Source organism: Ylistrum balloti, unplaced genomic scaffold (genome assembly GCF_031769215.1).
Source record: "Ylistrum balloti isolate Yb309-2 unplaced genomic scaffold, AGI_CSIRO_Ybal_v1 Utg371654, whole genome shotgun sequence".
Taxonomy (NCBI): Eukaryota; Metazoa; Mollusca; class Bivalvia; order Pectinida; family Pectinidae; genus Ylistrum; species Ylistrum balloti.
In genome coordinates, this window is record NW_026782841.1 from 54,712 (window position 1) to 79,578 (window position 24,867).

A 24,867-nucleotide genomic window follows, 5' to 3' on the forward strand; every position below is an offset into this window, starting at 1 on the left:
AGAATATACATATATATATATAGTGCAAGTATTCAACTCCTATATCATAGCATTCTGTATTCTGTCATTGTGAATTGTGATTCTTTAATATTGTGATTTATCTGTTCGTTACAATTTGATGTACTTCATAAGTTAGAATAGTTTGCGTTCAATTAATTTGTTTCTCCGAAGTGATATCTTTTAATCAAAATAATCTATTGGAAACTATCGTATTTTATGATTAAACAAATGCTCTAGATATCATTTAGATATAAAATTATGATATTTTGTAAATAACCAATTTAATTTTAATACTTCGTCGTTATATTTTTTGGTCTAGTCTCTCAACAGTGCACATTATTTACCATACCGTGATGTTTTGGTAAATGTAACACTTTGTTTTAATTTGTATTGTGGTTGTTTCGCGCTAAAATGGCAAAATGAAGTGGGTTTTCATACTGACTTTTCTCTTCGGCCAATTAAAAACACCAAAATTGACATTTATGTTGTTCAATAGTGCGCTTATGATATCATATTATTCACAATATTGTATAATATATTATATACTTTTATTAGGTTCATGACATCACATCAGTATCATCATTATCGTCTTTATCTTATTCTGGTCAATGACATTAATATGTAAATAGATTTCCTTAGACTTCCCAAGCCATACATTTATAGCTTATTCTCGTGATCTTTGTACCATACGTCAAATATTCTTCATTTGTGGGTGATAGAATTAAAACGTAAATATTGAATCAAGTTTGCATTGTGTGCGTGTAAGACAGTGGACATGTTAAAATTTTGTTACAAAAATATTATGTATGTACATCTTTTGAACGTTTAAAATTGACGTTATATCGTTCTTGAATCAGATTTTTTTCCAAATATACAGTTTATCCAGGAATCGTATTCACTTGAATCAATTTCTACAGTAATACACACTTTTGTTCGTGTTAGTGTCCTCAACGAATATAAAGTTATATCACAGGAAGCTATTTGAACTTTCCTAACGCCATGTGGAGTTTGTATTTTAAGAAGTCAATTGTTTGAAAGTACTGCAATTAATCTTGGCTGTCTGAAATTTTTGTATATATTTCATATTTATACATGTATAACGTTTTACAGAGACCTTATTTGGAGTATTGTCATTAACCAATAATATATAACGAAATGATTTCAAATTTCTCGTTATGTGCAGTACTGTAGTTTGCCCCTATTTTTTCAAGTACCAAATATCCTCTTAAGCAATTCCGTCACTCAGCATAATCTTATGAAATATTACCATTTTACGGTACTGGTTATAACAACCATGTTCTGATTATTAATCTATAGAACATTTACACACATATTATTCCTTAAAAAAACTCATAAATTATCAAAAGTTAGAAACTAACCGTTATGTGCTGTTGTGGTTGCGTCTTTAGGCAAGACGCTTTTCGTAATTGCTCTGGATGGCATGCAACGGATCTCCCGTATTTTGTTTAGTAAGATAACCACCAATTACTACCAGGAGACCCACCTCGAAATGATCTTTGGCAATTCACAGGGCGATAGGCCCAAAAAGTAAACACCCATAATCTTCAGAAATATGAAATAAATTGGAAATCATTGTAAATGAAATATATTTGAAATGTTTACATTACCAGTCATCAGACACGTTCTATTTATACGAAGGCGAGTGTATTGTGCATATAACCAATTGCCATCATCAAAGCTAGATTTCAATGTATTGAAAGGCGTGTGTTTCCATTATCTAAGTCATTCCACAATATACTCATTAAAATATGTTTATGAACAGACATCCTGTTGTTTTATGTTATGATATCATTAAAATGTCTTTGCAGTAATAACCACCAATCGCGGTACATTGAATTGAAGTTGACTACCGACGTCGTGATTGTTTCCTCTGGTTTCAAGTCCCGAACAGCTTGGTTGCTGCAGCAGTTACAGGAGGGGTCGAACTGAAACATCGTCATTTGGGGCAGTTTGTATGATATTTTCTGGTTTCTCAAAGAATGTGGAGAAATCATCCAAAATAATTCTTCCGAGACCCCTGCAGTAAATTTAAATGACCAGTGAATCTCGTTCATGAAATCAAAAATTACCGGTGGAGTTTTAAAAAGATGCCACGTCCTTTATATCTGGAGGTTTTCAGGTGATAACTGCAAGTAGTATCAAAATAGATGGACGTGTTAAGTTCACTCACCATAAATATACGTTATCACATTGTATCCCATCGTTCATTATTCATTAAATTACTGTTATTATTATTATTATTATTATTATTATTGCATTCTTAACGGCCCGTCAACACATAAAATGTCATTAGAGCCATTAATCGGTAAAACACACAGCGATCCAAAAGGAGATAACATTAAAGAAACTAAAAGGTAAAAGGCAAATGCTAAACATCTTAAATGGGTATATTAACACAAAAGATTAAAATGGTACGTCATAGTCTATCATTTTAAAAAAGGCTTCTAGACATGTAATGTTACGCTAAAAACATTCTCGAGTAGACAGAAGGTCAATGCAGTCCAATAAAAGATGTTTAAAATATGACCGCGTTATTTTGACGTTACATGACAAGACGGACCAAGGCGTCCCAAGGCGTCCAGACAAGAGAACATAAAGCAAAGGGGGACAACAGCTGTAACTTGGTGGTAACGTCAACAAAATTCTATAACATGTTACGCAATTTTATGAAAGCTGACTTTGCAAAAATATAGAGGATGCTATAAGCATCAGCAACTTTTTACACCAAAAGTATTCCACTATATTTTCAAAGCAGAAATAAGCCCGGAAATTTGCTACAGTTACTCAAAGACCATTTCATCCTTACTTTTTAACTACAAACGTTAGCTCTGCTGGTTGACTTGATTTTTTTTCATACGAGGATAAATTCATCCAAGATCTCATCAAAACAAGTTACAAAGACATTGCAAAGTCTACTTTCAGTTATATCAATGACGTCTTGTCTATAAATAACAAGATATTTTTAGATTGTTTTCATCGTATATACCAATCATAATTGGACATCAAAGCCACGACAGACTCTTTCACATCAGTCACTTATCTCGATCTTTTCCTACAACGACACCAACATGAACAGCTTTCCACCAAACTGTAGGATAAGCGTGATGATTTCAATTTTCCTAATGTGAATTTTTCAATTCCTGATAGCAACGTTCCCAACCTATTGTGTTAACATGTCGCAGTTGATTCGATATTTAAGGACCTGTTCCCATTATCACGTTTTTCGTGAATGAAGTCGTCAGCTGACGGATAAACGGATGAATACATGGTTTGAAATGACGCAGGTTGATACAAATTGTAGGGAAGTTTTACGATAGTCACAGTTCTCATTGAGAAATACTATCTTAGTGCGATATGAAGCTGAATGTGTTTGATGCTTGTTACTTTGTCTCTTGTTTCCATTGTTCTATGTCTTGTTCTCACTTGAGAACGTGACATTACTTACTTGGATTGACCAAGGTTTATATGGCGGCTGTCGTCCACGACGAAGCAAAAGACGCTTACTATTCCGAAACACCTGGTCTTATTCACCCTGTACTTTTTTCCGAAGACTCCGTTTAAATTGTTCCTTTGTTCATATTTTGCCCTAGTTTAATCTGAGTTTGGATTATGATAATGCACCATATTGGTATTGTCTTGTTTTTGTCACCTGTAACATGCAAATCATCCGATTGATATATGTTTTCAATACTGTTTTTCATGCTTTTCACCGAAATCAAAGAAAAATAAATCCCCGAAGAAAATTACTGATTTGTCGTCAGTATCGCGTTTAAACTTCACATCCTCTCAAGATCGTGTGGTATTAAGCTGAAACGTGCCTGGAATGATCCTAGATTGGTTCTGACTGGTAATTTTTTGAAAATTTAGTTAACCTTTGTTACCGATATTGGTCAGCTCTTCGATAAATACAACCATGTATGAAAACCAAAACAAATCAGTCAGGAAAGCAACAAAGTTACCTTTGGTATGCCAATAATCTATTAGATCCAAAATCTCTTGATCCCCGCAATTTTATTCTCAATTTCACGAAATTCGTCTCAGCATAGTTCTCAAACATTTTGCTAATCAACGCATATTTTTTTATTTCATACTCCCAGGTTTCCGATATCTGTAGATCATAACTTTAATCTTCTGAAGAGTTTTAAAACAGCTCCTAAAAATAGACTTCAACGCCTTGTTGTTTCCCGATTCTTCTCGAATACCGGAAAACACCAACATAATCATAATCGAAATTTAGTTTGAAAATCTGTGAACCAAAAAAATGCTATTTGATGGTGATAGTATTCTTCAAATATCATAATTAAAGACGGCTGCTTGTTCGTCAGGTTTTTTTTATCAGTCATCATACACACCTGAGCACCAAGGCAGTCTGCACAAGAATCATTACTTTGTCAAAGATGGCTTCCTGACAATCAATAAAGAACCCTCTCATGGTATCCAAGGGAAACTTTTCACTGTCAAATCCAAGATGACTGTCATCAATCATGTTGTTCTCGGGAGTGATTTAAAAAACCAACATCATTCCAAACGCAACAGGTCGCTTACAAAAAGTTTGAGAAAGATCTATCCAGATTCAAAAACCATTCAAGCACAAAACTTGGAGGGAAATGTTTTGAATAAATCAAATATGCAAACACCATTTCTCCTCCAACATTTTCGTAATTGACGTGTGCAAAGCTGAGGTTTCATCAGAAACAGACAATTTGCTTCAAATGTGATTTATTTTTATTAGATTTTGTGCTTTCTGAGAACAACTTGGCAAGTGAAATGAACAATGAGGTAAGAATCGTGAAATTTGGTTGGACCCTAGAACATTCAGAAATCAAACTTTAATGGGAATTTAAGGATGTTTGCCATCAACATTATTCCAAAATGGTTTCATGAATAATTAAACACTAGATGACTTTGTCATTGCTATCTAATAAACAAAAGATATAGGTGCATTTCTGTTTTACTTAAGGAATACGACATTTCAATAATTTTCTATACCTTTCTCCAACAAAATTGTCTTAAGAACTGATAAAAATATGAATTAAACTAGAGGACCAACAACCCAAACCGCTCTGCTGGTATTCAGTGCCAAATAATTAGTCCAAATGTACACTTCCATCTCATTTCATTACATACAGGAATTTGTGTTTCAAAGTTTGAATTTTTTTTTCTCAAAATTACTTTAAAAGTAATTCTAGGTCATTTAGTTGAACAACCAAATAGTTACTCAAAGAAAGTATAGGTTCGAATATAAGATTAATTGTCTTTATCTTCTGTAATAATGACAATAATTGTTTGAGAGAACAAATGGTGTAAGCCGTAATCAAATGAACTTTATAACCACTCATTTCATACAGATTAAGATGAATCAGTAGATTGAGATGTTTTTTCAAGCGGACAGACAATGGACGATACACCAATATATAAGCTTGCTTGGCCTTTTCAGCCAGGGAAGACAAAACATAAAACTTCTACATTGAACACGTAAATCTTCTACCTTTCCATAAATACTGGTTAGTTATTTTGTATACTAAGGATCTAATGTTAAATATAATTTGTAAATCTTTTTTCTTCAAATTATAACTACAATTTCACTTAAATCACTGACACTGGTATAAAATAACGAGTTAGCTTCCAGGTCAGATCACCATATTTTAAACAAGAGGTTCAGTGGGCCTGAATCGATGACCTACTACAATGTACATTATTTTGTATACAATGCACATCCCTCACATTAATGACCTTTAAAGTGAGTCAAGGTCTACGAGAAGCTTGATAGCAAACAAGCATGAACTCTACACTATCATTATTCTTCCTCTTCATACGTCTTTCATCACAATTACAAGCATTATCTCATCATTTTACAGCAAAACGACCTTGAAGAAATTGTTTCATTTCTTCATACACTTAAACAGACCACAAGCCATTTACAATGTATACCACTAAAGGCTTCAAGGTCATTTGTAAAATAAAACAGGACTTGTCCTTTGTGACCTTGAAAAGATGTCAAAGTTATGAATTTGAACAAACTTGATAAAACTTCTTAATATGCTACTTTTTTTTCCGCAAATCTGATCTTTCTGACCTTAAAATAGAGTTAATACCTAGTTGTACAGGTGACCTTTGAAAGAGTTTCAACATATTAAGTACTAAGTATTTTAGAGAAAACAAATCACTCATTTAAAAAAAGAACTGTTATGCTCTGTTTGTTCCTGGAAATTCCAAAATCTTTCAATGGTTTTAACAAATTTTAATGTGTGTGACCTAGAAATGGGGTCACATTTGATCAAAGGAACAAAGTTGACATATCCCTACCATTATACTACTCAAACATTGACACCTTGTACATCTTGGTTACTGAGAGCATATCTTTTTTTAATCATGACGCCAGACACACAATGACAAAGGTATTTTAAAGTTGGCAGGTTGAAAGAGTGTAAACACACAGACAGTGACACATTTTGTCTGGTCAATAGGTAAAACTACAAAATCAATCAAAATTTACCTGGATTGTAAGACTATTTAATATTTACATTGAAAGTCTACAAACACATTCACCTGTAAACAAACAGTCAATGTTAATACTATAAGGAACAGAAATGGACAATCAACACTAGTTGTTAAGGTATTTAACAAACTGATTGACTTAATAAAAAGGCAATTAATTTGACAACATGATTCAATAGATATTAATGATTTGATAGCAGTATATAGCAAAAATCTTCACCTAGAGAAGCTAATTCCTTAACCAGAATAATGACCCTGGAGTCCGGCCTTAGTCTGTGGTTTACCAGGCTAACCTATAAATCAGTGATTTGAACCCATCACCAATCTATACACATCCAAACTGTCAGGTCCATGGGGCCAGAATTAATCCATCATCTTATTCCCATAGAGAGTTCTCAGAATTCTCTACTCTACATATACTTTCACTGAACATGAAGAGACTAATGGAATATTTCATTTACATCACCTACAAAGGATGATGTGGAGATTTCAGCCTGAAAGCATAATTTCAAAATGCCAAACACATACAGGACTTGCTAAATGTTTTGAAACTTAAGAAATATTCATTGGGTACTATGATATCCATAACATTGCATTTCAATTTTTGATAGAGAAAAGTGAAATCTGTCTTTTTCTCTTGGGAATGCTAGTTCAAACACATCTTTTATTCTGAAACAGATAGCTTACACCACGACGTAGCATAAACAAGTCACTATCTAATAGTTCAATCAATTGCTATGTATTTCCTACACTAACGAGTACATTTGTAATGCCCAACAAAAAGACAGCATGAGAGTACATATCAAATCACTTCTATGTGGTTCAAACTAAAATAAATGGATACCTTATACTAGAAAAATTTTGTCTCAAACCAAAAAAATAAGACTTGCAACAGGAAAGCAATGTTTCAACCGCATGGTGCAATTACATATGATGTTAAAGGTCTCTTTCCCAGCTATTTCAGAAATAAACCATGTACTTAGTTTGGCCCTTTGGTCAAACCTCACTATCATGGACTATATCTGACCCCTTGGTCCAGCTTCACCACCATGAACTAAGTTTAATACCTGGGTCAGTGACACCATAATGGACCATATCTGACCCCTTGGTCCATCTTCATCATCATGGACTAAGTTTAACCCCAGGGTCAGTGACACCATAATGAACTATATCTGACCCCTTGGTCCAGCTTTACCACCATGGACTACGTTTAACTCTTGGGACCATCTTCACTAACACTTACAAAATTTTTCTGAATTTAAGCTACCATGTTCTTTAAAACTATAAAGGTGATCAACTCAGGAACATTGGGCCTCTTGTTTTTTTTACAATGGTATGTTTGAAGGAGAATTGTAATGGCTCCTGTTAAAGTAATTCAATATATCACTTAAAAATTGAAACAAATCACATCTTGATAATAATATTATACACAGGATCCTTCCACTGATTTTGTCAACAAAAATAATCATTGAGTATTGTACAGTGTTGTTCAGAAACTTCGCTTATAAATGAGAAATTAAAAAAATTGTTACCATTACACAAAAATATTACATTTTAAGGAATTTCTTAAAGTTCTTATCCTCTATATTGAATCACTTGACAAATTTGATAATAACATTCAAAATGTTCATGTTCGTATCCGATAATCTTCATGTTAATGCCATGATTTGATTTCTGATACAATTGCCGTGAGTATGTGTTGTACACAGATTTGATATACTTTATATACAAACAAGTATCTTTAAAACAGAAGCAATTTTACTGAGACACTAAACAATATTTAGTTCTGTAGCATGACTCATATATATATTGGATTAACTTTGATATACTTACATACATACATATCTATATACTTACACATACATATATTTCATGATTTATAAACTCTCTTTAACAAATCACATTGGCAGATAGTGTAATAACATGTTCACCTGGATACTTCAGCATCCGTGGCAAGGAATTCTTCCTAAAGTTGAAAAAGTAATATATGTCACTCCTTACTGAGCCAATCTCAATATACTTTATGAAAACTTCCTTACGATGTGGGTTGAATCCTACCTTAAGAAGAGGAATAGTGCTAGTTTTCATGCTATGACCAAAATCAGATTCTCCACAGATGGGGCTAGATCCCCAGGTCAAGAAAACATTGTAATTTTTTTTTTCTTCAAGAACAATGAAATCTATGTTTAGCCAAGTTCCCACTTTAAGAATTACCTTATAAATTCCCTGAGGCTAGCATGTACATGACACAATGAATATCTCCAAACGTCATTTCCAAGTGGTGTGCCAAGGATTTCTGCAATCTTGTAAGTCAAGGTCATTTAAGTTGTCTACTGCTTAACTCATCCTTTAAGTAAGGAGGTTTAGTAAATATCACTCAAACAGACCAAACAATTCATATTTCATGGAAATTCATAAAACTCTATTCTAGTCATCTACTGACCAAATATCACAGCCTTGCGAATAATGAAAATGAATAAGAAGATTTTGAAATATTTAGTTAGCACTTAGTTCGGAACATAGCGCTCAATAAGATTTGGAACATCCATCGATCAGTCTAGTGACCCTAGGCTTAATGCAACTGAATAAGAAGATTTTGAAATATTCAGCTAGCACTCAAGACCCTTGGCCTAATAAACCACAAGAAGATTTTGGTAATATTCAGCTAGCACTAAAGAGACCCTAGGTCTAATCATTCAGCTAGCACTAAAGAGACCCTAGGTCTAATCATTCACATAGCGCTAAAGTGACCCTAGGTCTAATCATTCACATAGCGCTAAAGTGACCCTAGGTCTAATCATTCTGCTAGCACTCAATTAGGACCCTGGACCTAATGAAACTGAATAAGAAGAGTCTGAATATTCATCTGGCACTCAAGACCCTTGGTCTAATTAACTTAATAAGATTCTGAAATACACAGCTGTTACTTAATAAAGGATCTGTGTCCAATGAAAGTGAATAAGATTTTATAATATCTAGCACTTCTGACTCTGGACCTAATAGAACTGAATAAGAGGATTTATCTATATTCAGGTGGCACTTCAGATTGGTCTAATAGAACTGAGAAAGATTTTTAAATATCATGTGAACACTCAAGAAACTGGCCTTAATGGAAATGAATAAGACGATTTTGAAATATTCAGCTCACACTCTAACCCTGGGCATAATGGTTCATCTAGCATTCAAAGTTTTAGTCTGATTGCAACACAATAGATATTTTTTGACTGATTCAAAGGCTTTAACCGATAGCTAACAGACACCTTTTTAAGGCATTGTTCAGGTGAGGTACAATTTTTTTTATACTTTTGTTGCCAAGGAAACCTATCTACCAGCTTGCCTAGTTGTATTCACAATAAAACACCACTGGCTATGTCTGGTGTCAAATCTGTCCTTTTCTGATAAAGAGAGCAAACATTTCAATATTAACATTAAGCATTGTTTTATTATGAGCGTATCAATTCTGCCAACGCTTATAGTTCACAATATTATCAATGAATATTAAACATCGACAAATCATCTTGAATTGATTTTAACTTAATGTTTATATAACCAATAAGCACTAAAAAAGCGTTCTAGTTACACTGTACTATTATTTTGATTCCAAAGCACTTTCTCACCTATCATACACACTAGCTACAAAGCTTACCATGTAAAGTGTAGCTACATCACTGATTATTAAAATGTATAACACTGCTACAAGACTGTAACAAGTATATAGCCTTACAGGAGTTTTGGATTCTTGCATCACTGACAGCAGACTGGCAATGTCAAATCTCACATACCAACTTTTCATGAAAAACATTTTTTTAAGATCACAATTGTCACCTGTGTGAATTTGTTTACATAAGTTGTTTAAATATGTTAGGGTCACGATGTTTGTGGTTTCCTAATTATCAATGGATCAAACCACATCAACTGTTTCATCGTGGTAACCAGTAATCAATTAATCTTTCTGTAGAAAACCTTTTTTTTTTTTTTTTAAATCTGACCCCAAAAAAGTACCTGTGCACTATACCCGAGTGCGCACTATACCTGCAAATTTACGGTATTCGAAAAATTACCTGGAGACTCCTGAGAAAGTACAAGGAGAATAGAACAAGGTGTTTAGAAAGAATAATCATCTACTGCTTCATTGACAACACCCGCCACATAATAATCTCTTGCACATTTTTTTCTTATTTTTGAAATCAGTAATCAGCATTTCTGAAAAAAAAGTTCTTTACTTGAAATTCTCTGTAAACCCTAGTAGATTATTCTGAGGTTATTTACTGTACCTGTTACACAAATAAAATTCCAAAAGATTGCAAATTTTCTTAATATGGGTAAGTTATTTCCCAGGAGGACAAAATAATGTGCCAACAAATTGTAATAGAATAATGAACATCAACAAGATAATTCAAAAGTTTCCTTTGTTAATTTGTTGTGTGACGAGAGTTACTTCCCTTGGTGATAGTGAGCAATTTTTAGCAATATTTTCTTTATATTAAACATCTGGACTTGCTTTTGTCTAATTCAAGAGACAGTGAATCAGGTTATTCTGCAAGCGTGAATATAGTTGGTCTAGGCACACAGATTAACTGATTGGGGAGCTATTATTTTCAATTCTTTTCCAGGCTTAACTCAAATCATCATCTAATGAGATTGACTAAAGATAACAGCTAGTTAATACCACAAGTTTCATGAACAAGTTTACCATTAATAACTTGGAACTGGAACTTTCATATCAAAACATGTCAAGTTACTGAATATTATTTCAATTAGCTATGTTGATTGTAATTGTTTCTTAAAACAGCACATTCATTACATAGAAAATGGTATACACCTGTATTAAGCGCAGTTAAAAATTATGAGTTTAGGCATGAGTTCATATATAAATCTGGTCAAATATATGTTTATGGAATAAAACAAACAATAATTACATATAGTTTCATTTAAGTAGGAGTTGAAATGATGATGTGGGGGGAAAAAAACCTGTTGTACTATGTTAACAATGCCAGTGACCTATAGAAAGCTGTCTGGTGGATAAAAAAAAACCTTATAATTAATTCCACCTACTTTTGATACAAGAATCAAGAACACATTCAAATGAAATACTGAATATTGAGACCATAGTCGTTACATGTGGCTTATATCAACAATATATATCAATACTTTACTACACTGATGCCCAGAGAGATTATTAACACTGTAAAGCAATTATACATGATGTCAAAGGCCGAGTCACTCTCCTGGCTATTTCAGAGAAAATCTTTTTTTTTTTCTAATTTGTCCAATAGTCCAGGGGATGATACTCAAGCATGTAAACCACTTTAACTATATATTGGGAATACTTTCCATCCAACGATGCTGATTTCACAACAGTTCTACCCACAAATTTGGGGGGTGATAAGATTTCAAAGGACCTGCCCTAAGTAGAGTGACTTTCTTCACATGTTGATGGACAATAACAATAAAATGATGATGAAGTTAATCAACAACAGATTAAGCACAAAGATATAAGTTCATAGATTGAACTTTTGATCCAATACAAAATCAAACATAAATTCAAATATTGATCCGGAAAAGTACTGAAACCAATATTTGATCAGAGATTTTCAAAACAATTTAACAATAATTTTCTATTAAGGATATGGAATTCTGGCCAAATTTCAATATGTTTGATAATGAGTCTTTCTTGACATCAAATGTATAAAAGAATGAGCAAAAAATCTTTAATGTCAGATAAATCAGACCACCAATCATGTTACCAAACTGCATTTCAAAACAAAAAAATGTACCAACTTTCTATACAGTGGTTAAAAACTATTAAAAACGTGGTCCTGGCTTCAATAAGAGAATCTTCTTCTCAGGGAATAACTGCTAGGATATACTCCTTATATGGAAATCATTATTTGTCTCTAGGAATAGTGTCTTCATAAGGGATTAATTCCTTATTTGGAAATAATTTTCTTCTTCAGGTGTAAGTTATCTTCTCATGCAAAAGGGTTTTCACTCTAGACACTTGCAGATAAAGTCAAGAAATCGCTTTGCGTATTGTTCTGGTTTTACTGTTGAGATTTCTGCGCCAGCTCCATGTTTCATGGTCTTTGCAGCCTGAGCAGTCCTCTTCTTTACCCCATACTTAGTCAAAATGTCTATCATTGCTAAAAAGTATATCTCCTTCTTCGGTGCATCTATGAAGAAAAAAGATTAAAATATAAAAAAAATAATCACTTTACACACTCGAACGGTGATTCATTGAAATGTCATGTATTTAATACTTATATGCATCTATCCAAGGTAAAACAACCACAACAGTTTGAGGTTTCAGCTTCCAAGATTGAGTTTTTCAATTCATCAACTCATCAACATGTTTCATCCTGTTTGGGCTTCCTCAAGGCAAAACATGCTGACAAAAGTAACAAACTGAAGAACTGTAACTCAGAAGCTGTCGTGGTTGTTGTACCTAGGATTGATAATAATTACAACACAACCGCCCTGCATCCCTTCCAGTATCCAGCCGATGTGTATAACATACCTGGATCTATCCCAAGATAAGCCATGGTATTGACTCTATCCCTTATACCTTACAAATATATCTATGTGTATGTCTGGTGGGATATCATCCTTGATATCAAATCCTCTTTGCCAGCCCCATGTAACCTCCCCTAACCCAGACGCTTCCCTGTTGATACATTACTGATTTGCATATTAAAACAAATATCTTTTAATGGGAAAAAAAATCACTGTGGTAATAACAACTGGAGTTTTTCACTTTGTTTTAGACAAGCCATCAGACTTCATACCAGATCTGCACAAGACATCTGTTCTAGGTAGTACGTCATGATTCAGGCTCTACTGTGTCTAGTACGTCATGATTCAGGCTCTACTGTGTCTAGTACGTCATGATTCAGGCTCTACTGTGTCTAGTATGTCATGATTCAGGCTCTACTGTGTCTAGTATGTCATGATTCAGGCTCTACTGTGTCTAGTATGTCATGATTCAGGCTCTACTGTGTCTAGTATGTCATGATTCAGGCTCTACTGTGTCTAGTATGTCATGATTCAGGCTCTACTGTGTCTAGTATGTCATGATTCAGGCTCTACTGTGTCTAGTATGTCATGATTCAGGCTCTACTGTGTCTAGTATGTCATGATTCAGGCTCTACTGTGTCTAGTATGTCATGATTCAGGCTCTACTGTGTCTAGTATGTCATGATTCAGGCTCTACTGTGTCTAGTATGTCATGATTCAGGCTCTACTGTGTCTAGTATGTCATGATTCAGGCTCTACTGTGTCTAGTATGTCATGATTCAGGCTCTACTGTGTCTAGTATGTCATGATTCAGGCTCTACTGTGTCTAGTACGTCATGATTCAGGCTCTACTGTGTCTAGTATGTCATGATTCAGGCTCTACTGTGTCTAGTATGTCATGATTCAGGCTCTACTGTGTCTAGTATGTCATGATTCAGGCTCTACTGTATCTAGTACGTCATGATTCAGGCTCTACTGTGTCTAGTATGTCATGATTCAGGCTCTGCTGTGTCTAGTATGTCATGATTCAGGCTCTACTGTGTCTATAAGAGCAGATCTGTAAGGCAACAGTGAATATGTTCTTACATTTTTGTATGTGTATATAACATAATCATGAAACAAGATTTACCATTATTTAAGATGGATTCTCTTTAAGATTTTCACAAAACTTCCTTGGGATCTGAGAAATTGTTTCACACAGCATAAAACATTTTAAAAACTTTCAAAAGTGTCTTTGAAATGTTTTCATTTTTTTTTCTGACCTTTCACTTGCTGTAGATCAAGTTAAAATACATAGAAATTGACTCACCCTCACTACTTTTGATACCAAATCTTTCCAAGTTACTGTCAAGTTCTCCTACAAATGGGGGTATGGCCAGAGGTTGGGGACTATCCGGTGGAGTTGGCACACCTCCATAATCATACTCGTCATCCTCTAAAATTCCATTTTCCGTGTCATTTTCATCCTCTTCGCCTTCTCCTGCTTCCTCCTGGACCAGAGCTTCAATTGCCTCTCGTTCTGCACGCTCACAATCATGGATTCCGACAATGAGACTGTAGTCCATCAAATGGAGACTGGCCAAAAACTGATGAGAGCAAAATATGAACAAAAGAAAAATCAATATGGAGCTTATATGCCCTTGGGATCACATATATAATAGTACATGTTCCTTAATAAAACAAGATCCACAATGGAATAAACTCTATGTAGACTGATCTTTTCTTGTTTTCCCTTTTATTTAATCTTTCTCTTAAAAACTTTGATAACAAGGGAATCATACATATGAAATCTAAGGAGTACTTTCTGACAAATAGTGATAACAATCACCCTCACATCAAGTTTACAAAATGTCTTTCCAGTACTTCACAGGAGGAAAAAAACAGGCACAACATGGGACAGAGGGGAACCAAAGCATTCAGGTTTTAAGATATCTCCAGAATTAGTGAAAACAAATTTCACTTGCCAAAATCCAAGATGGTCAACTGTCAGTCATCTTGCTCCACTGATCAATTAAATGGGCAATACTAAGGACATTGGGGAACACACACACATCAAAAGCAATAGAAATATCTCTCCTTCCTCTCAAGTAATAGCAATAACAAACTTAAAATATTCAAGATGGCCACCTGTCTGCCATTTGTTTCAATAATCAGTCTCAATATCAAATTGGAACAACAAGGGACCATGGGGAACATCAACATTATGCTTGAGAATTAAACCTCCACTACTTCTCATGAAATAGAGATAAATGTCTTCAATTGTCAAAATCTGTGATGGGCACCTGGTCACCATGATTTGTTTCAAAGATCAGATTCAATATTAAATGGGTACAACTAGGAATTGAGGGGAACCTACACATCAAGTCTGAGAACTATCTCTCCACTACTTTTCAAGAAATAGCAATAACAAGATTTGTTTATAGATGGACAATTAACAGACAACTGTCAAAAGACTGCAGACAAAGGGTGAATATAAACTGTATCAGGTGACGGGTTCATGACTTATCTTGTACATAAGATTGGCACTGCCGTACAGAAAAAGTTAATTCAAATACAAGTAAAGAAAATCTTGCAATAAGTTTCTCCCTGCTAACCTAAATCTTCTATTGAACCAAATCTCTTAACTGATGGGAGACTAATCTGTCTGCAGTGTCACCAACTCACCTGATTTCTCCAGGTCAACCTGATGTCAATACCTACTTAATTTGTACATCTTTAAATTGATTTTGATTCTTATATCAAAAATATTAAAATCCAATAACGATAAAAAAAAAATCCTCCAAACACATTATTGAACATTTACTTACGAATGTGATACCCTATATTATGTGATAGAAAGTCTCTTTTCCTTGATGACTTTTTAAAATCAGCATTCCCATTTATCCCCTGCAAACTTTCATCATGCACCCTCTATTTTCTTGATTCTTTCATTGCAAAAGGTACAAAAACATTACAATTTATTCAGTTCACCCCAAAATGTAAGCCACAGTGAAATCTGCCAACCTGTATGTTTATGACCAAATGTGCTTACTTTAGAATCTGAAGTTATTGTATGTTTTAGATAAATCCCAATATGTTACCTCTGCATCCTTGGTGAGTGTAGCCATGAGTTTGTCTTTACTATCCATTCCAATCTTCAGTGACAGGCCATCACTGATGAAGTCATTATCTTTAAACGTGGGCAAGTCTTTCGCCTGTAAAAATACAGCTACACTTTAAAGTATATTCATACTGGGGAAATAAATGCATGTGATTGGACTGGAAAAGACATCAGATTAATTCTTAAATATGTATCTATATATAATTCAGGTTGGGTGGGTGGGGGGGAAAGAGTGGTTACCTAGAACACAAACTGATAACATAAAGTGTCATGTAACAGGATAGAATGATGGAGTAATTGACAGCATGTCTGAAAACAGGAATGTTTGAATTCAGACCAAATTTTGTTCCTTTGAAATTCTGATTAACTACGTACCTAGATACAGAAGATTTACTTACAGCTGATCATGGTTAACATATAGTTAACATTAGCCCAGAAGTGCAGTGATAAATTTATATACGAGGTCTAAGTCCTGTATTCAAAGGATTTTGATAGAACTTGAAGAATTTCAGGACATACCTAAATTTCCCATTGTTTGACCCACTCTTTTTCACAAGAAATTTGAAGATCCATGAAAACACATTGTAGATTGATCAGTGGAAGAGCTCGTATTCAACATCCAACATTATGAATATTACTGGAATAGTTAACCAGGCACAGGTAAACAGATTGACAGACAGAAAAGTTAACCAGCCACAGGTAAACAGATGGACAGACAGAATAGTTAACCAGCCACAGGTAAACAGATGGACAGACAGAAAAGTTAACCAGCCACAGGTAAACAGATGGACAGACAGAATAGTTAACCAGCCACAGGAAAACAGATGGACAGACAGAAAAGTTAACCAGCCACAGGTTAACAAATGGACAGACAAACTGATACACCAGAATGTAGCAGTCGGACATATATAGAGATAGAGTGTAACCTCTGTGTGTATCAAGAATTATTTACATTCCAACAGAATTGTGAATGGATGACTTATAAGAGACAATTTTAAAATTACTGAATTAAAAAAACATATGCATCAAGTACAAATTATGTAGTGATAAATATCTATATCTGTCTGGGATTTAATTTTCTAAAATGGCAGAGAGTGTTGAATGAAGGAGCAGAACTACTACACCTATTCATATCTAAAAGAAGTGTTACCTTTTCTTTATCACTGGCATGACGGTCAACTGTTGATCCCTGAAACATTAAAAGCAGTAAGTTTAAAAAGTACATAATAAAAAGAAATTGTATACAAATCTATATATTTTGAAACATTTTTATCGAGACAACTGATGTGAATTAGCATCAAATGCAACTTTAGATGCCATTGTGAAACATTTGACAAAGAAAATATACCTTCAAGACTCTTAGAAATTTCATTGATTAAAGAACTTATATCCCACTTATCTTTTTATCTAAAATGTCATATTCAGAAAATTCAATCAAATTTCTCACATAAATATATATACTGTTGTTATTTAAGTGCATCAGTTAATTGCAAATAGAATATCAAACCAGCTCACCTGCAGTGTAGCAGGCAATCTTAATCAAATACTGTAACATTTTACAATAATCACATAATAAAATACAATATTTATTTTAACAATAACTTCATCACAATTTTAAGGTAGATCAGGGGTCCTTTATCATTATCATGACTAACCAAAACTCACCCTTGTTTCTATCATTAGTTCTAACCAATTTTCAAGGCTCATCACAATCTCAACTTTCAAACATATAACATTTCCATTTTTTCCCCTACAAAATTTGTTATAATAATTTCCCAACCTTGAATTTTTTTTTTTTCAAATTAGTGCCAAAAATCTTCATTTTAGATAAAATCAGCTGCTGTGTAAACAATCAATTGTCACAAATAAAACACCATGAAGGAACTAGGTTTTACTGAAAGAAGTACATGCATAAACACCAGTGACAAAGTTTTCTCTCCATAGACTTGCAAACAGTGGGCTTCTCTGACTATAAACAAACTTATTCTGAAGAACTTTCTTGAAAAGGCTAAGCTAAATGACAAAATAAAATTTGATGAAGGTGTACTACAAATGATATGCTGTATGTTTAAGGAAAGATGTGTGAGGTTTCTTAAGGCTTTTGATCAAAGAAAAATGAATATTTAAAGCTGACAATACTGACCTTAAGGTCATATTTTTTGTGGATGACCAGACGAGGGCTGAACACATTCCTCATCACGATAAGGTAGGATTCCACGTCATTTACGGTGATCCGATACATTCCAAGGTATTGAGGCAACAATGTCTGGGCGTGAGTTTCTACAATATACTGTCAAACCAGAACAAATCAATAATCTGAAGAGGTGAAATAATTAAAATATGGACTTCTCTGATTGTCACACTGGAAGATTTTTTCTACAAGATCCTATATTGCTTAACATACTTTTAAAGTTAATTAAGAGCAACCTCCCATTGTGTGTATGTGGAGCCAGTACATGTGATGAGTGGTTTTGAGGAATGTGTGTATTTGCAGGTGTGATATTTTCGTGTAAGACTCTTTGTGATAGTGTTTAATTGATACCAACTTTATAGTGCTATCACACTGAAATACACAACCAAAAACCCCAAACAGGACATCCCATCCGGTCAAATTATAAACTAACAACAGGCAAACCTGAACCAGATGTTAAACTACCATAATGCTGGTTGTAGTAACTACCATTTCAAAGACTCTGGTATGTCTGCACGAAAGGACACAAATTTTAAAAAGCCTTCTTCACAAGTGCAAAAGCTCAGCTGAAGGCCAAACATGAGGCAGTGCCGAAGATGTCATTTCAAAAAAAAAATTAATTAGACAGAAGAAAAAAGTTGAATTCAAATTTAGTTCCTTGTTACAAATTATGCAATGAGAACAGCAAGTACCATTCTTAAACCCTACCTGTAGGGTTTTTGAAAAATTTCCACATTTTCAAGGATAATTCAAATTCATAGCTATAATAGGAGAGTATTTGCGCCAACCATTTGAAGGATGTGGATTTCACTGTATAATGTGGCACATTCTGAATATGTCATGATTTGCAGAAAATAATGTAAAAAATATCCCCAAAGCCTTGCCTAAACTGTCCCTTCCTTTTTATTTTTCAAAGTGATAATTTTTATTTAAAACTGAAATTTCTTTGGTAAGACAGCAAAATCACATAATTATGAGTATTGTGATTCAGTCATGTAAAACTTTAATCACATAGGCCGGTTTTTTAAAGATTTTTTTGTTTTGTTATCTAAAAACAAGAATAATGTTAACATATGCTTGAAATGACCAACTCCAGAAGAATTTTTTTGATGGATCACTTGAAGTAGAAACTGTCCTATTTCAATTTTTGTCCCTAAAACTTTACAAAGTCTGAGCAGGATTTTTGAATTACCTGATGGTATTGTTTGAGCAGATGGTGCATCTGCTCCACTTCTTCACTGACTAGTGTTTTCACAAAGAATTTCTTATCCTGAGACATCAACATACGGGCTCCACTTCTGCCAGGGGAGTCCACATCCATTGCTTGCTTGGTCAAGGAGTTCTGAAAAGAGACATATTCATGATGTACAATGTATATATATATATATAATTTTGTTAAGCAGAACATCACAAATTGATTATTTTGAAATAAATGAAGTTGTGTTTCAGAAAGGGTCTTCTCTCCATCATGGTCAAATTAATCTGAAATTATATATTGCATTAGGAAAAGGATTCCTAACAAATCTGAGCAAGGGGAGGTAACTACAAAGTCAAGCACTGAACTGGTGAAGGCAAGTAGATTACATTTTGAAGTGATTTGTTTTTACTCCAACTCCTAACCATTGAAAGCTTTCCAGTATCAAAATCAATAAATGCATTACTCACCATATAATCTTGGTCATCTATTCCAAATCTCTCTCGAAGGTTTCTGAACACAACTGGGCAGTATTCTTTTACTTTGAAATGACTTGGCATACTTTCCCTGAATAACAATGAAAGTAAATCAGAAATTACAAAGCACTTAATAAATTAATTATCCCATTTAACCTCAAATAAAGATGATCATAATTCTATCACATAATTAATGAAATTAAAAAAGACACAATATTCAACCTATGACATCTTCTAAATATCATATAAAACCAAAAATATTCCTCAAAACAAAGCCTACAAGCTCATTCTCCTCAAGAAACCAATATGATTTTATCTGTAACAAATCAATATCATTTTATCCTCCATCAATCAATATGATTTTATCCTTGACAAATCAATATGGTCAGTATCATCTGACATTATAAAAGAGAATGACAGCATGTGAGTCAATTTAACCTGATAATAAACATGATACAGCTCTTCAATGTGAATTTCCGTTGTACCACTATTTGATGGTGGACACTTACTTGTTGTAAGAATGGTTATCCACTCTAATCTTACTGAAAGCCTTGAAGTCGTCAGGCATCAACATAACAGGAAGGTTCACGTGGTTCAAACCATTTATCTGAAAAGTTAAAACAAAAGACAATAAAAACACACCTAAGACCATTCATTGGGCCTTTGAGAGTATATTTCTGACTTCCAAAACACTGTTTACATTTTAACTCTTCAAATTTAAAGACAGACCGGTACATGTTGGTACCGCCCTAGAGCACCTGACATCAGTATGACCGCGGGAAAATGACTAAGGTATTCCGAACGCTATATTTGACGTCATGGGATTTCCGGTGCAATAAAAAGTTAGAGTGCAAACTGGAATATTTTGTTTTCAAAGTACCGTAAACACTTTTCTTTGTTTAAAATTTTCTTTACATTTTTAGTAACATTAATTTCATTGGAAAAAAGTACTCGTCCAACGGACGACTGACAACGATAAATCTGGTTGTCTGAGACAATTTTCACTTGCTCATGACGACCGGACGAGTGCTTTTCCAGACCCCTGCATATTGAATTAAAATATTCATACAACCAATCAGATGCCTGTCTGATGAGTATATCGGGCAGTATCAAGTACACTTGCTGAAATTTAGTTCTGGTGAAACTGGAAAAATCAATACATCAAATACATATACATACATCCAAAGCATTGAGTGTCAGTTATTTTTTGGACTCAAATATTTGAGTCTTGGATGCTTTCCTTGTAGGATTTCCTCAATTTTTTGAGACCACACCACACATTTCTTTAGTATTGGCACTCCATCAAAATTTTGAAATTGGCATTCTGGACTTGCCTTAAAAATCCTACAAACATCACTGAAGTGTGGCTTTTTCATAAATATACTCGAATGCACTACCCTGATACTAAACAGCATCATTATTATATGACTTTTACATTGTTAATATCCACAAGAGCAGTCTTTACCAGATCAGGACAAGTTGACTGACAAAATCTAAGTAAAAACCCAGGTTGTGAGTTGGGTTATATAGAGTAAAATTTGGTGAGGACAATCTGGGAAATGTACATTTAACCCTTGAATGGGCCTTGTACAGCTGTAGATTACATAGCCATTTCTCAAACATTTTTTCTGTGCACGATAGAGTAGAGGCAAATATCAAAACACAAAAAGAGGCAAGGAAACAATCATATTGTACAATAGATGTCAGGAGTAGGCGCAACACGTAAACAACTCTTAGCACGAATAAATCGTGGATTGGACTGGAACTGCTTCGTGTTGTGCCTACTCCTGACGTCTATTCTACTTATTTGTAGTGGGTACTCGGTATCCTTTTGGATCCACAGCTGTTCCCGGAAGGAATTTCCTGATTTCACTGTGTTGTGTCTCCACCCCCCCCCCCCTTCTCCCCCCTCCTGTTGTTGATATTGTACAATAGGTAAGCTCCCTGCTGGATCTATGACTATCAGCATAATCGTGTTGATTTCTTCATTCCCATCATGTCAAACTGAATGAATTAGTATAGCAAGGGAATCTATTTTTTCACATGTTGATCAGTAAGGGATCCCAGACAACATTATGATTTAGTACAAGTGTATGTGCAAATTTCTATCGCGATGACTCAATGCATGAATTTAATATGTACATGTATTGCCTTGAATTTGTGATGACAATTATATATGGATGCCAGATAAATGTCAAAGTAACATTTGTGTATATGCATGTCCCCCAGCTGCCATTAGTAGCAAAACAATAATGTCATTGTATGTGTCAGTGTGAAAGTATAGCTTTCGTATAGCTAGGCTAGTTAAGGTAATGAAAAATTAATAGGTAATGTAGTTTTTATGTATCTATCATGTATAGATTTTGAATATTTTGACCTGAATTAATTATGCAGCTGAAAACAGGTTGGAGGAATATATCAATGATAATGAATATTTGTACATTGTTTGGTGGAAAAAGAAGCCAAACTACTCCAATATGTAGAGCGAGGACAAAAATTTTTCATCACAAAAGGCATGTGTGGGCGGCACAATATCAAGGGACCTATATATCATGCATGATGGAAACCTACATAATCACATAATAGATCCACCAGTGTGATATTGATATTTTGATAACATACAATTTGTAAAACTTATAAATATTTATATCATTATAGCCATCAACTTCATGTAGGAGAAAATATCTTGATTATATCAATAAGCTAAATCAAAAGAAGGTTAGCAGAATGGGCCAGAGGTCATCTGTTTTATTTACATTTGTAGTGAAAAAAATGTTGTCATTGAATACTAATTATAACATGATTATTTTGAAGAGTTATCTCTATCCCTAAAATTCGGTCATCGTGTCTATAACCTTAGAGATATGGAGGGGAATTACTTAGAGGAGGTGGATGCAGGGGCACTTTGAACAAGATTAATCTGTAATCTATTACGTTACAACACAAATTTGGGGAAAATGCACTCTGCTGTACCGATAGAAATGTATACAACATAACAAAAAAAATTAATCTCCCATGTTCAAGTCCTAGAATGTTCAAAACAAAATTTTAAGCCAACAAACCTAACCTGTTGAGTGCCCACGATTTTAATGATACTAAATATAAGAACACATATATATCACGCATACCTATACATTTACTATTACGTAAAAATGGTGAGCTCAATTATGATAAAACATAATATGAATTTATATTAGGTTTCGATGGCTTGTTAAACCTAAACGTCAAGGAAAATGCGAAAAATGCTCTTCGTCAATAACAAGAAACCGGAAATGATACTCCTCCGGTTTACAGCTCGCCAATGACAATATTAATACAAACTTGCAACGCCCTATTTTTTCAATAGCTAAACATCTGACAGTGACGATCTAAAAATACTAGGATGCGTTAAGGATATAACTGATGCCATACCGTATGGTTAATTCCCCACATGAAGACACTAAGTAGTGGCTCTGATGCACGGAAGAGTTTGACTTTTTGTGACACAGGATTCACTTTCCGAATCCTCTCTTTCTTGAGTTTATCCATTTTTAGAGTCTTGTATGTAAAAATCACAGTCTGGAAGGTTTTGTCAGGATGACAGAATGTACAGAAGTCCACACATCTTTATATTCAGTTCAATATAGACAGATCATTATCGCTGCAACACCTCTCAACATCCAAGATGGCGACGAAAACAAATATCCCAACAGAGGACCGTAATAGGTAGGGGAGACAACTCTTATTGATTTCTTTGGCATTACCGGATTATGCTGATCAAATGCGCAAATCAGACAAGCCAGAGACGTATCATACAGTCCTAGGGTAAACAGGGTTATTTGAGTGAAGTGTCACATTGAGTGTAGACCATTAAACTTACACGAGCCAGGCCCGATGAAATTTAACGATAACACAAAAATACGCACCCAATCACTACTGTAGGGTAGATAACTTGATTTCGTCAGATTATAAAAAAGCAGATTTGACGTCAATTAGACCAATATCATTCACCAATAAATCAAGTTTTAATGTAATTATAATGCTGAAGTATTATGAATTAATTGTATCCTGTTGCTGTAAACTAATTTCAGTGTTATGATAAGTGACTCATTTTTATAAACACTCATAGGCCTAGTTTGTACAAAAACACAGAAAACAGCTAAGGCATGCACGTTTAAATGTTATTGTCTTCTTTGTCGTGTGAATTAAATACATTAAGAGACAGGAGATGTCCGTATACATTAACATTAACAAATGCACTGGATTTCTCCTGTTGTGGTCATGCTATTTAAACAAGGGTTCGGCCAGGTCCCTGGTTCGGCCGCAGGTAGATCATCTTGATGGGACTACAATGTGGAGAGTGAATGTATAAATAAACACGTATATCTCATATTTAGATCTGTGGTACAAATAATATTTCACTTATTATTATTGTAATACAGAATGAATTGTTCAGATTAAGAAATGAAAAAAAGGATTGGTCTGATAACAAGTCGTGATATTTACACCAGTCTTTTGGACTGGAAACTGACTGATTTACCAAAATTAAACCATTGCAGTAAGAATTACTTGATTTAAGGTGTATTAAAAAGACTCGGGAAAAAAACAGTTAAACGTTTGAGATGTAAAACATCAACATGTCAATACAGTTATAGAACACCAATCAGATGGACAAACATTTGTACGTCAACATGTCAAAGGCCGGTGTAGGAGTCACGGGGAAACTCCGTTTAAGCAAATAGGAAAAGACATGTAGACAAAAACTTAAATAAATTGCAAACAAAAATTTGAATTACATCATCACACCATGTGTACACTAATCATTAATTTTAGTAACAAAATAAAATAATACTAATGATAAACAAAAACAAATAAAATCCCAAAAAATTACCTT

The 24,867-nt window shown here is 34.1% G+C and overlaps 1 protein-coding gene across 1 annotated transcript; it reads right to left on the minus strand.

Moving 5' to 3' along the window:
• Positions 1-5,263: 5,263 nt before the first annotated feature.
• On the minus strand, positions 5,264-23,639 carry LOC132563257 (phosphatidylinositol 5-phosphate 4-kinase type-2 alpha-like). The gene is made up of 9 exons (XM_060228015.1): positions 23,406-23,639; positions 20,504-20,601; positions 19,989-20,085; positions 19,516-19,665; positions 18,276-18,422; positions 17,283-17,321; positions 16,113-16,226; positions 14,342-14,618; positions 5,264-12,692 (listed from the first exon to the last, which is right to left on the minus strand). The coding sequence occupies exons 1-9, from the start codon at positions 23,520-23,522 to the stop codon at positions 12,508-12,510; spliced, it is 1,224 nt and encodes a 407-aa protein (XP_060083998.1). The 5' UTR covers positions 23,523-23,639; the 3' UTR covers positions 5,264-12,507.
• Between the last annotated feature and the right edge of the window lie 1,228 nt (positions 23,640-24,867).

What these genes read in the sequence shown, in the direction of transcription:
- LOC132563257 (XM_060228015.1), bottom strand. Translation starts at nt 23,522, where the DNA reads ATGGATAAACTCAAGAAAGAGAGGATTCGGAAAGTGAATCCTGTGTCA. An exon ending in TAGATGACCAAGATTATATG is followed by an intron (nt 19,666 to 19,988) that starts GTGAGTAATGCA and finishes GTCTCTTTTCAG; the next exon opens with AACTCCTTGACCAAGCAAGC. An exon ending in CACTCACCAAGGATGCAGAG is followed by an intron (nt 14,619 to 16,112) that starts GTAACATATTGG and finishes TGCTCTCATCAG; the next exon opens with TTTTTGGCCAGTCTCCATTT.